We start from the raw sequence: 14,967 nt of genomic DNA, 5'->3' as shown, positions 1-14,967 counted from the left end.
ATGTAGCTAGCGAGGATTATGATAACAAATGTACACGCGGTTTTGAAGTTACTTTTGTTTAAAGAATCAGGAAGTCTGTACTTCGAATTAAAAACCTAATGGTGATATTAAATTTTTTCTTTTTTTATTCAATTAATATTATTTTTCCAACAGGGATATAACATAGTTTTTTTCTCTGTTTGTAGACTCTGTAGGATTTTCTTTTTTGTTTTTCTTTTCACTGTTATATGTGCAGTTTGAATATCCCACAACTTATACAAATATATACTGATGAATTTTCACATACATCTTTGACATAAAAATGTTAACATTTGTTTCTATAGTGCTTATATTAAATATTGATGCCAACTCAAGTCCATGGAGTTGATAACGTCATTACATATCAATACATGATTGGTAGGATTAACTAACTCGGTCTGCGCATGTGCAGGATTAAATTTTGAACTCAGTAATAAATCCTGCTCCGGATGTGAATTAAAAGTTAATCCTGGACGCTGCCATTGCAGATGTGCATTAGAGACCTGGATTAAACTTTAATACTGGACAAATGTTTCTGGCGCAAACAAAAGACGCCCTAATTCATTTTTTAAGGTACTTGCTGTAATTTCACCAAAATTCTTGTCTAGAAGGATGAATTATTTATTTTACGGATATCAAACCTACGTAGAGAGAGTATTTCATCAAATTTTAGTCTAGAAATAAATTAAAGGATGAAGTATTCATTTTACTGACATCCCACCTACGTAAAGAGAGAGAGACAGAGAGAGAGAGAGAGAGAGAGAGAGAGAGAGAGAGAGAGAGAGAGAGAGAGATTAACTGACTGATCTGTAACACAGCCCTGAAAATCACGTAGACGTTTTTTTTCGTTACAAATATTAAGGTGTGAAGGTGAAGTGACATGTGTTGCAGCACCGACAGAAATACTTTTAAGAATTGCACTGAAGTTAGGACTGTTCTTTTTACCTGCTTTCCGATCTTTTCTTAGTTTGTGTTAAAGGTAGAAACCGTATATTAGGCTACATAGAAGAGGTCTGAAGTCGACGCAATGCCCTTGTAGTACGAATGTTTGAGTTTATTTTTTACACTTTCCTTTTGTTATTATTATTTTTTTGCTATTACTTTTTCTCTTATACTTATATTCTGATATTAACGTAATAATTTTTATTTATTAATTAAGTCAATGTATCCATGATTTAATTTATCTCTTTTTCGATAAATGACCCTGTTATAGGTGAGGTATTCCTTAACATTTCTATATTTTTTATCGCGCTTCATAGTATATATTCTAATTCATTTGGTTTTGCATTTATCACTTTTGCACATTGAACATCTCAGTATTTGTGGAAATATATACTTCTAATTTTCATCATCGAATCACCTTAAGAGGAAATTGCAATGTCCTCAACAAGTTCAGGATTACATGGTTGAGATTGTATATATATATATGTATATATATGTATGTGAATGTAATACATATGTATATGTATGTAATACATATATATATATATATATATATATATATATGTGTGTGTGTGTGTGTGTGTGTATGTGTGTGTGTGTGGGTATAGGTATAAAACTAGTTTTTACTTGTTTGTTGCCTTATTTTCAGTTTTCAGATTTGTAAAGCCTCATTTTAGGATTTCTATGTTTCTATCTCATAGTAATGCATATAGTAGACTCTCTCCCAAGAGATTGGCTTGATAATGGATTTATATTAATTAATCCGAAAGGCCGGTTAATAAATATGATGGTCCCAGCCCTGGTGTTCTTGATGCGCTTCCCACGCAATGAACCCATCGCAAGTGTCCTGAGTCGTCGCTCTCTCTCTCTCTCTCTCTCTCTCTCTCTCTCTCTCTCTCTCTATATATATATATATATATATATAGATATAGATATATATTTGTGTGTGTGTGTGTGTGTGTGTGTGTGTGAATGGTAAAACCCTCAATGCACAAACTAGATACATGGATTGCGATACTGCCCATCTCTGCATATGTACACTTACACACACACACACACACACACACACGCACACACGCACACACACACACACACATACACACTGTAAAGGCTCTATATGAACGCCTTTAAACAGTGATAAACAGGAGTGATAGCCGACGTTAGCAAGGCTCACAACCAGGATTCGGACCAACACACACGGGATACACGCGAGGGTAAAAGCTTTGTGCTAGGTCGTCAGCCCGGAGGGGGGGGGGGGGGGGGGGCGGCTGGAGCCAGCCTGACCCGACAAGCGGTCGGCAGGAACTCTGAAGTGACTCTCCTGACCTGGGTCATCCTGAGCCTTAAGTACTGGTGGGTAGCGTGGGGCGCGCCACCGGACCGCCGGCTGGCTTGGGCCAGTATGGCCACGCCACGTTGGAGCTAACAACGTGGGAGCTATTTATACATACTTATATACTTATACACACACACACACACATACATACATATGTATGCATATGTATATATAAATAATATATATATGTTTGTGTGTGTGTGTGTGTGTGTATATATATATATGTATGTATATATATATATATATATGTGTGTGTGTGTGTGTGTATGTATATATATGTATGTATACATATAAAGTATATATACACATATATATATATATATTTATTTATGTCTATATATACAATGTGTGTGTGTGTGTTTATATATATATATATATATATATATATATATATATATATATATACCGTGTATATATATAAATATATATATACCTTGTATATATATATACATATATATAAACACATACATACATATGCATACACATATATGCACACACACACACACATACACACACATATATATGTGTGTGTGTGTGTGTGTGTGTGTGTGTGTGTGTGTGTGTGTACACATGTACATATATATGTACATACATGCATATATATACACGAAAAATACTTGCGACCGTTAGGAAAAGGCACCCCTGCACATATCGTGGATTGTGTGTGCCTTGACCTTGTGCTAACTTGTACTAAATATAAACATTTCCATTTGCACTTAGTACACTTCCATTTCTACATTAGGCGAACACGGGGGTGGGGGTGGGGGTGGGTGGGGGGATAATGTGTTTGACGAAACATAAATTCCTGTGAATCAGCAGTTAATTATCGTATACTTTTAACTGAACGAGAGAGAGGGGGGGAGGGGGAAAGAAAGAGAGAGAGAGAGAGGGGAAAGAGAGAAAGAGAGAGAGTAAGTCCGGTGAGCTGTAATAGAAAATATTTATGGGAGAATAATTCACTGAAATCATTTAATAGCAAAAATAACAACTATATTCAAGAACCATTGGAATCCTAATTATTACTATGTGTTAGATATTCCAGCTAAATAAAATAGGCTGCCCAGAAATTTAAAATCAGGGTCATAATGATAACACAGATAGTAAGGAATAGTACACATAAATATAAGCATCCATAATGGGACATGCATTAACGTGTGTGTGTGTGTGTGTGTGTGTGTGTGAGTGTGTGTGTGTGTGTGTGTGTGTGTGTGTGTGTGTGTGTGTGTGTGTGTGTGTGTGTGTGTGTGTGTGCTCTCTCTCTCTCTCTCTCTCTCTCTCTCTCTCTCTCTCTCTCTCTCTCTCTCTCTCTCTCTCTCTTTCGCTCTCGCTCCCCCCATCTCTCTCACTCTTCTTCCCTCTCTCTCTCTCTCTCTTTATCTCTCTCTCTCTCTCTTTATCTCTCTCTATCTCTCTTTATCTCTCTCTCTCTCTCTCTCTCTCTCTCTCTCTCTCTCTCTCTCTCTCTCTCTCTCTCTCTCTCTCTTTCTAGTTATCAGTTTCTCTCTTTGTCCTCTCCCTCTGTCTATTCGTTTATTCCGTTAGCCTCTTTTATAACATGCAGAAAGCATATGATTGAAATTCTATTTATTAAAATTATATATACAAGGATAATGATAATGATAATAATATTGATAATGGTAATGATAATGATAATGATATTGATAATGGTAATAATAAAAAAATGATGATTATAATGATAGTAATAATAATTATACTGGTAATAATAATAAAAATTATGATAATGACAATGATAATGATAATGATAATGATAATGAAAATAATAATGATAGTAATAATAACAATGATGATAATAATATAACAATCATAACTATGATCATAATAGTAACAACAATGATAAAAATAATAACCCAATAATGAAGTCATGAAGGGCAGAGCGACCTACCTTCTGTCGGCAAGAGTGAATGTGTAATGAGCAAAGGCTGTAGCTTAAAAAGGGTTCGCGATGTGTGACGGGTCTGTGCACGCAGCGTTCGATCTAAGCTTGTGGATATTCGTGATCGTAAGAAGATATTCCATTCTGAATTTGGTCGTTAGTGAGGTTCATTAGCCTTTTCTGGTATGGTTGAGTACAAATACAAATACACACACATACTATAACAAACAAATATATATGAATATACATGTACATTTATACATATGTATACATATATATATGGTGTATATATATACATATATATATATATATATATATATATATATATATATATAATACACACACATACAATGGAATAAAATAACACGTATATAAGAAAGCACTATAACAACCAAAATGGTTAACTAACCAAACGCACGCACGCACACACATACATACATGCATATATATATATGTGTGTGTGTGTGTGTGTGTGTGTGTGTGTGTGTGTGTGTGTGTGTGTGCGTGCGCACACACAACGATATACGGCAAAGAATACTTTACACTTTAAGTCGAACTTCTTTCTTAAGATATATCTATTGTGCATGTTACAGATCATAAAAAATCAGTGTGTAAGGTGGCCTCCCACAGCCTGCCATCTCTTCCTCATCTCACAGCCTCCCGTGCTCTCGCGGGCCCTGGCATCTCGCAGCCCGGCCAACGCTTGCTGCAATCGTCCTCTCTGTCTATATGTACATACGTTCACTCATTTCTGTTTTATTGTTCCACTTTACTTTGGTTCCTATATGTCACTTCTGCTTGAGTTTGCCCTTTGACCCCGTCCTCTTTTTTTGTATCGTATTTTTGTCACTTAATTTTTGCCTGCGGAAGCTTATTCTCATTTTAAGAGGAATCTGTTTTAACATCATATTTTATCCATTGTACTTCTTTCTGTCAACTTCACCTTAAGTGTGTATTTTTTTATGTCTTATTTTGTTATGAAGCTCATTTTATTTATAATTTTAGTGTCTGATTTAATTATTTTTGTACAAACTTTCTATTTTGCGAATGTTTGGCGTGGGTTGTGACGTCACGAACTTTATAAATATAAGCCGCGTTGAGCGGGAAATAGATTCATTCTCCTCGAAACAACGGCGTTTTGCTCTCCTCCTGGGTGATTTTCTTGCTGAGCGGAAGGTGGAAAACTCGGCACGTCTGGGCATCACATGACACGGGAAAAATACAAGCTAAGTTCTGTTTTCCTGGCTATTTCAATTGTGCACAGGAGCTGGACGTGATTCTTTATTTTAGATATTAAATATAAACCAGTTTTTTAGATGCTACATACTATAATAAGCACTCACGCTACCATTCCTTGGGAATCAACTTGATAATGAACCCATTGCAAACAGATTAATAATGGCTACGGAGCCACAATTACCCACTACAAGTGTTATCAGGTATGTAAGTTTAAGTGAGCCATGTTTTGGGGCTAATAATCATCACTTAACTTTTCCTAGAAAACGCGTACACACTAACAATTCGTAGATTGGATCATTAACTCATGTCTGTGGTGATAGCATCTGACACGAGGCGTCAACAGGCATTTCCAGATAATGCCAGTGTTTCTTGAAGGTGTGCCACTAGGCGTTCCCCATCTTATCCAATTATCGAAGGAAAATCTTAATAATATTCAGGTGTACAAGCTGTGCCGGAAAATGATATAATCCAAGTGGTTATTCGGACTATAATTAGTACCACGAAAACCCAGTGGTTTCTCCTTATTCCCCAACCATCCCGATACTTCGATCACGTGATCTGAACACCCTTTGATCCTCTGTCTTAATAAATAATGGACAGGGTTATATGGAGAAGAATGATGAACGCGTATCATTGACAGGTATGGGCACATTAAACACAACAAAGGCACTTTGGTACCAATCAGCGTGTACAGGCTTGATTAATGGTATATGGGAGCTACTTTGAGGATTTACTTTCCTAATAAAAAGGCGGTCGTTTGTAACAGCCAACGTGTCTAAGAACTCGTTTATTTTCTAATAAAGGCCGTATATGTACTGTATCATACAAGCCTTATCATGAAGGTTTTGATGTTTGCAGTACTTCCGGTTATTTGAATTACTTGCTGAATGACCCTATTTGTATAAATACATCAAAACATCCCTATCTGCCTACACACACACACACACACACACACACACACACACACACACACACACACACACACACACATACACACACACACACACACACACACACACACACACACACACACACACACACACACACACATACACACATACACACACACACACACATATATATACATATATATGTATGTGTGTGTGTCTGTGTGTGTGTGTGTGTGTATGTGTACATATACAGTATATATATGTGTGTGTATATATATATATATATATATACACACACACATATATATGTGTATGCGTGTGTGTATACACACATGTATATATACTGTGTATATATATGTATACATATGTATGTATATATTTACATATGTATGTATATATACATACATATACGCTAAATTTGTATATATACAGTATATAATATATATATATGTATACATATATGTGGCACTTTATTTAGCAATATATGTAAATTAATTAATAATTAAATGTTTATGTATATAATTCTTTATACATGCACACGCACACACACACACACACGCATATATATGTGTATATATATATATATATATATATATATATATATATATATATATACATATATATACACATACATATATTTACACACATGGTACTTTATTTAGCAATATTGGTAAATACATGAATAAATAAATGTCTGTATGCACACATACACACACGCACACGCACACACACACACACACACATACACACACACACATATATATATATATACATTTTCGAATACGTAGATTTTCGGGATCTTTAGTGATATTATATAACAAGTTATTAACGTTCCTCTTAAATAATTAAAAATATATAATATCATATTGTTACCATTATTAGTATCACACGGTTTGCCATGACTTTTATCATCTAAAGCGTTATGTTAAATACGGTGAAACAATCGTAAATAATAGGAAAGTGCATGAAATGAAAGGGAAAAAGAGATAATTCATTTTTATTACTTACATTTTGTAAAGATTTGCATATCTGTGTGTGTATGTGTGTGTGTGTGTGTGTGTGTGTGTGTGTGTGTATACATGTGTGCGTGTGAGTGTATACATGTGTGTGTGTGTGTGTGAATTTGTGTGTGTGTGTGATTTATTGCACACATACCACCATTTTATTAACACGTTGTAGTGTTTTACCTTTCATAGAGCACTGCATATTGGCTACGTAGTATTCATACTTTAGAATTAGAGGTTTCCAATGTGAAACTATTTTCAGTAGTCTTTCGCATTCTTTGGTGTTCCTTGCCTGTGATTTCCTCCAGGGAGCGTCCGCTGGTCTCAGGCAAAGCTAGGCAACCAACCGCAGCGATGGTCAGGCAAATTCCACCATAGAACCAAAAAGCTCCGTGCTCACCCATCACCCCAGACATCAGGGAGTACGTGCGAATGGCGGCGAAACTCCCCAAGAAAACGAGAATCATTATAAAGGAAACACCAGCGGCTCGGAAGGCAGTGGGAAGCAGTTCTCCATGAAGAATGAAAACAACAGGCTGACCAACGCCTGTGAAGAAGACGTAGACGACGAGGGAAGCTAGAGGAATCCATCCTATGTGGTCTATATACTCATATCCGAAAGTGTCTCGGATATAGAGGAAACATCCCAGAACTGCCATGCTAAGTCCACATACAGTATACGCAGAGATCAGCAAAGGTTTCCGACCCATTTTGTCCACAACTGTCAGGTAAACGAGAGTGCCACCTACCCTGGCAGCACCGATTACTACGGCACTAACATAGACATCCAGATTTACGTTGGCCGATTGTAAGATTGGCACGGCATATACAATTAGTACAGTATACCCACTGAAATTGCAAAGCAGTGATATAAAGAGGAGCACGGCAAGAGTTCTCATGGTAGACGGTTCCCTCATGATCCTGAGTTGGGCCAAGAATCCGTTATTTTGCTGAGCATTCTGTCCCACCTGGTCTGTTATGGCCTTCATTTCGTGCTTCCAGTCATACAGCTTCCCCCTATAGAACATAAGGGCCTTCTCAGCCTCGTCGACGCGGCCATGTGTGACCAACCAACGCGGTGAATTAGGCAGGAAGAAAAGACCAATGACGGGGACGAGAGACACCCCCGCACACACAAGCCCCGTGTAACGCCAACCCAGGTTTAAACAACCGACAGCGTATACGAAAAGAACACCGACTTGTCTGCTAGTCGTCACGATGCCAAAGAGAAGACCACGGAGCTTCCTGTCAGAGATTTCTAGCATGTACATCGTCCCGGCAGGTAACATGAAGCTCCCGGTTAACCCTACCACGAACCTCATGGACTGAATCAATGTTGGAGTCTGTGAAAACACGAGTACACACCAGGCCCCAGCAGTGACTGGCAGGCCGAGGAGCAGTGACACCCTCTGGCCGAACTTCAGGAGCAAAACGGTGCCAAGAGCCGAGCCGAAGAAGCCACCCAAGTCCGCCATGCTGCCTGAAAGGGAAATCAATTAGAAAGTGACACTTGATGCGCTGAAGTTTGTACATTTTGCTGAACTATAGTTGGTTGTGGAGTTAAGAAAATTCACATTCCATTCATGATCCCTGCCAGGTTTGTAATTCCGGTATTTTTTTGTATCTCGAGTAAAGAAAGCCATAAGGCTATCCTTGCTTAAAAGGCCCTAAGTCACACTTCATCTCAACCGACAATACCATTATCAGGATTATCAACGACAATGGCATCATTAAATTTAGTATTACTAACATCCAGATTTTCATAATTAATGTTAACATTTTGTTAGCAACTTTACCAGTGTCATCTTTTTTTGCGAGTTTTAAAGATGGTTCTAGTGCTAGTAACAGCAGTGACAACAGTAGCAGCAGCATTAGTAGTAGTATTTATTGTTGTTCTGGACTAAACTACAAACTAGACATTGCCGATAGTCACACTAGAACATATGTGAAGATGGAGGTGCAGGCGTGACGAAAAGAGAAGGAATAGAGGGTATTTCTTTTGCTGAGAAGTGATAGTAGTCGTAGTAGTAGTAGTAGTAGTAATAGTAGTAGGAATAACAAAATTATATTGCTAGTAGAAATAATAGTTCCAGCAGTGTTTTGCGTATAGCCTTATTATTGCAAGCAATTATCATAATTTGTCATTATTGCCGTTATATCACCTTAATACCCATAATACCACAGTATATTTTTGTTCTTATTTTATCACATATTCATTTATAATATACATGCACTGTAAATATGCAAGTATAAAATTAAACGCAACCATATGTTCACAACTATATCGTGACGCTTCGGTTCAGACTTGACTCCAATTGAGACGGTTTCATGTTTTATCTCGAAACGTTGCGATTATTGTTTATGTTTTTACTTTCCCCGTGTTTCAAGGCTTTGTTCCTTTTCACACTCACCCACACGCTTTTATGTGACTGCATTTCTTTTTATTCCAATAACTTATAATCCTACCAGCACTCATAAGCATAAAGCGAATGACCGTATTCGAAATCGACCTTATAAAGAGGCCGTTCCGAGTGCTTCTACCGTAGTTCGCCGCTTGCGTTGTGTCGAGGAATAGGCCTGTCGTGTTCGGATCTGTGAGCTCGGGCAGCGTCACACCAGGGAAGCCGTAGATGGTGCCGATGGCCAGCTGCGTCAGCGACATCACCAGCGCCGCGACCATCTAGTTGTATGGGAGCCATGAGTGTTTTTTTTTTTTTTTTTTTTTTTTTTTTTTTTTTTAATTCTTGTTCATTGGTGTATTTGAATGACTAGCTTTCTGTTTACTTTATATGTGTGTTTGTGGCTATATAATATACATAAATATATATAAGTATACATACATATACATATATATATATACATTTACATACATACCCATGTATGTGTGTTTAAATGTATGTATATATATATATCATATGATATATTAGATATAATATATTTGTGTGTATATATTCAAATATTTTCTACACACACACACACACACACACACACACACACACACATATATATATATATATATATATATATATATATACACGTGAGTGTGTGTGTGTGTGTGCGTGCGTGTGTGCTTGTATGTGTGTGTGTGTGTGTGTGTGTGTGTGTGTGTGTGTGTCTGTGTGTGTGTGTGTGTGTGTGTGTGTGTGTTATATAGTATAATTGTGTGTGTGTGTATATATATATATATATATTTGTGTGTATATATATGTATGTATGTATATATATTTATGTTTATGTATACATATATGTGTATATATAGATATGTATGTATATATATAAATAAATATATATATACATTTATATATACATATGTATATATGGATCAATATTTGTGTATATATTATATATGTATATTATATGTATATATATATGTATATATATGTGTATGTGTACGTGTATATATATGAATATATATGTATATGTATATATATGTGTGTATGTATATGTATATATATGCATATATATGTATATGTATATATAAACATGTATATATATGTATATATATACATGAGCGAGAGAGAGCGAGAGAGAGCGAGAGCGAGAGCGAGCGAGAGCGAGCGAGAGAGAGAGAGAGAGAGAGAGAGAGAGAGAGAGAGAGAGAGAGAGAGAGAGAGAGAGAGAGAGAGAGAGAGAGAGAGAGAGACAGAGAGACAGAGAGACAGATTTAGGTATGTGTGTGTGTTATTCAAGATTTACGCTCATTCATTGGTACATTCCCTGTTTTGTTAACTGAGCTGTATACTTGTTTCATTCGTGTTGAGTTGCTTGTATATGCTAATAAATGATAAACGGTAGTTTAAGAAAAATTGCTTCGAAGTGTTATGGCAGACTTACTTGGCATGTAACTTCAGGCTGTTCCTCGTCGTCGAGAGGAACTTTTTTTGACGTTGCACTGTCCTGCCATTTATCTCCTGAAGGATGCTGGGGTCCTTTTCCCGCTCCGCTCGGGCTGCGCGAATCGGTCTCAAGATCAGTCACGTGGATGTTAAAGTCGTCACGACCTGGTGGAGGCGGCTGCTTGAGGTTGTCGGAGTCTCCCTCGAAACCATGGTTATCTCTGCCTGAAATGGCGAAGACGGCGGCCGTGGATTCCCTCGCAGGCTCCCCTCGTCCCTCCGCCTCAGAGCAATACTTGTCCATCACAGCTTACGTGAAGGATTTTGTCTGAGCTCGGATGGGATGTACCCTGACGCGTCTGAGGATGCGAGAAGAATGGGGAAGACCGGTCGAAGTATGTGCTGTGAAGCTCATGACAGTGCATGCAGTGCTGTCCTGCATAAGGGGAACTTGATCAAGTGGTTAGCTTAGTAATCAAGGGCAATTACACACTATCTTGATGTCACAGAATTTTTTTAGCTTCATAATTTGGCACCCGCCTTCAGAATGAAATTTACACAGAGACCTTATGAGCCTGAGATAAACTCCCTTATTTGGTAGCTCAGCGGCGCCCTTGCGTGACACCGGTTTTGGCAGCGCCGCCCTTGCTTGAGTGGATCAGCCATGTACAATTTAAAAGAAAGATGAAAACAGTCTTATTCTCGCAATAAATGAAACCCACGTAACTCCAGCAATGGTTCACTAATGCAACGGCTGCAAACCCCCCACCCCCCTCCACGCACGTGCCCATGTCCTTGGAAGTACGTATGTATGAGTAAAGTTATTACATACCCAGCCACCTCCGGGGAGTTTTGTAGTGGTGCTTTTTTATACAGTATAGTATAGATGACATTGATATTACCTAACAAAGACAAATTCTTTCATTCTTGTGAGCATAGCCAATGATGGGCTGTCTAGTAGGTCATTTTCCAGCACAGGTATTTAGTTTATTAAAGGTGCATAGTTTCTGCCACTCATGCTATCATACCAGTACCTCTAGGGCCGTGACTCCCAAACTGAGGAGGGCGTGAATCAGTCTGCCAGAATTGAAAAAAATGGAAGACAGAAACAGACGCGCATATACAGGCGCCGCATATACAGGCACAGGCACACGCACTCACGCACACACACACACACCCATAGACAGTATATGTTTATATATATATTTATATATATACATGTATATGTGTGTATATATATGTATGTGTATGTATATATATGTATGTATTTGTGTATAGATATATAATGGTGTGTATATATACGCATTCATTTATTCATACATGAATATGTTTGTGTGTATGTGTATATGTATATGTATGAATGGTAAAACAGTCTGCCGTGTTGATACTATGGTATAAAAACCCACAATGTAAAATTAGATTTATTGAAAGTGAGACCAGAGGATGGAATCCAGGTGGATTCCGAAACTGTAGTCTCACTTTCTATAAGTCTAGTTTTACATTGTGGGTTTTTATACCATGTATATGTATGTATATATGTATATATAAACAGAAATATAATTAATACACACACACACACACACACACATATATATATACATATGTATGTATGTATGTGTATATATACATGTATATATATACATATATATGTATATGTGTGGGTATATATATACATACATACATATACATTATATATATATATATATATATATATATATGTGTGTGTGTGTGTGTGTGTGTGTGTGTGTGTGTATACATATATAGATAGATAGATAGATATATTGTGACGGGTGTGTTAATAGAGAAAAACACACAACTCGTCCATATAGGTTAAATTCAGACGAACGCATCACGAAATAAAATAAACTCTATAAATCATGACTCATTCAACATATATACAAAGATACAAAGTCACAAGGGTACACAGAAGATATATATATATATATATATATATATATATATATATATGCATATATATATATATATATACATACATACATACATATATATGTGTGTGTGTGTGTGTGTGTGTGTGTGGTGTGTACATAATTAAACAGATTATAGGCTCTACTGATGATTCTTGTCTCATTTAGCGTGATAACTTCTTAAAGGTGTTGCTAGCTGCTGTTGTTATAGTGTTGGTAACATTGTTGAAGTTGTTTTTGTAAATATCATAGTTTTTAATATTTTCACATAGCTTTTCAAAACACAAGTTATTCATATAGAATTTTATCAGAGAAATTGAAAGTTACTTCATTTTTTATCCACTTTTTTCTTAATATCAATGCCTGGTTGCTGTGAAGACTGTCTACTTCAAGTAGTTTTTTGTGAATATTGTTGCTGATCCACCTAACCTAATCAAGTAGTGATGGTATAGATTCCAATAGATTTAAATCCTTGTTGAGTTTTTAGTGTCCACTTTCTTGTAAATCTACCATACATGGGTAGGTTAAGTTTTAGATTAGAAAACAATTAATATCCCTCCAACAAGTTCATTTTGTGTCCAGCAATACTAACTCTATTACTATCTTCCTGAAACACCTAGGAGTTGCTAATCTGAGCTATGCATAAATTCAGTGTATTTATTTACCTGTCCTCGCTGCCAAGCAATGTACACTCGATAAAAAAAATGTGTCTTTACTCAAAAGTAGATAAGACCGAAACGATCGCTAGGAGTTGATTCGGAAATGTTGGTACTTGTTGTTTTCAAAGCTTGCTACAGATGAAGCTTCATAATGTGTTTGAATAATATTTCGGGGTTGATATAGCTATGGTCTCGTATCATGCCAATATTAGCAATGGAGACCTCATAGAACATTTATATTGCCATGTTTACGCTTTACTCTGAAGGATTATCAAGAGACGAAATATCAAGATTAGGTATTTCGAAGGCAACCGCCTCTGTGGATCCAGTAACACCAAGCAACTGGATCCACCAGAAACAAGTTCAGAAGCATCCTAGCTGCACGACGAAGTAAAAAGATAAAAATAAATGTCATTCAAAACTATAAATGAATGTGCTATATGAATGGAACATAGGAAACTTGCATTGTAGTGAATGGATATCATGAACTAATGATAACTATTTGATACTCAGTGGCAACACCCCTTAAATCTAACTGGATTTGAGAAGGGAGTGCAGATCCCCTTACCGTGGGTCATTTTCTTCTTAATTATTTACTGTCATTATTATTATTTCTTCAACACTCCATAACTACTGCAGGGATTGCAAACCCCATTTGTTCTGCTGGCAACAACACGCAAACTGTCAGAAATCGCTGGGCAGTTTGAATTGAAGATGTCGTGCCTGGCAGATTTACAGGGTATGCCTCTGTGGAAATCCTGGATGAGATGGTTCTACCGTCAGTGAGGGCCGAGGTGTTCCCTGACGAGGCATTTTGGCTCGTCCAGGATCACAGCCCTATCCACACAAACAGTGTCTTGAAGACGTGATTTAGGCAACATCCCGAGATTACGCTGTGCCACATCCATCCAAATTGCCAGATCTCAGTCTTATTGAGAATGTTTGGGCAGCCATGGGCAGAGACTTCCCCAAGTTCATACCCGTAATCATCCTATGTCATTGCCCAAGCAATTAAAGCATAGGAGTGATTGCTCTCTGCAGACAGACGCCATTTAACGGTGGCGTTAGTGGCATCCATGCCATGTAGACTTGTGAGCGCTTGCCAAGCTGATGGCTGCATTTTTTTTCTTTTCTTTTTTTTTAAATATAGCCGAGCGAAGTGAACACAATTTTTTATTTTTTTATTTTATTTTAGGGGCATGTTAATCTATAACCAGATCTATA

The 14,967-nt window shown here is 37.1% G+C and overlaps 1 protein-coding gene across 1 annotated transcript; it reads right to left on the bottom strand.

The window, feature by feature from the left end:
- Window positions 1-7,412: 7,412 nt before the first annotated feature.
- Window positions 7,413-11,500, bottom strand: LOC125047711 (facilitated trehalose transporter Tret1-2 homolog). The gene is made up of 3 exons (XM_047646094.1): window positions 11,158-11,500; window positions 9,865-10,003; window positions 7,413-8,803 (listed from the first exon to the last, which is right to left on the bottom strand). Exons 1-3 carry the CDS (start codon window positions 11,461-11,463, stop codon window positions 7,542-7,544), a joined length of 1,707 nt encoding a protein of 568 aa, XP_047502050.1. The 5' UTR covers window positions 11,464-11,500; the 3' UTR covers window positions 7,413-7,541.
- Window positions 11,501-14,967: the final 3,467 nt, after the last annotated feature.

This window comes from Penaeus chinensis, chromosome 41, assembly GCF_019202785.1.
Source record: "Penaeus chinensis breed Huanghai No. 1 chromosome 41, ASM1920278v2, whole genome shotgun sequence".
Lineage (NCBI taxonomy): Eukaryota > Metazoa > Arthropoda > Malacostraca > Decapoda > Penaeidae > Penaeus > Penaeus chinensis.
This window is presented reverse-complemented; position numbering and strand designations above follow the sequence as displayed.

What these genes read in the sequence shown, in the direction of transcription:
- LOC125047711 (XM_047646094.1), bottom strand. Translation starts at nt 11,463, where the DNA reads ATGGACAAGTATTGCTCTGAGGCGGAGGGACGAGGGGAGCCTGCGAGG. An exon ending in AGCCTGAAGTTACATGCCAA is followed by an intron (nt 10,004 to 11,157) that starts GTAAGTCTGCCA and finishes CCATACAACTAG; the next exon opens with ATGGTCGCGGCGCTGGTGAT. An exon ending in AACGCAAGCGGCGAACTACG is followed by an intron (nt 8,804 to 9,864) that starts GTAGAAGCACTC and finishes TTTCCCTTTCAG; the next exon opens with GCAGCATGGCGGACTTGGGT.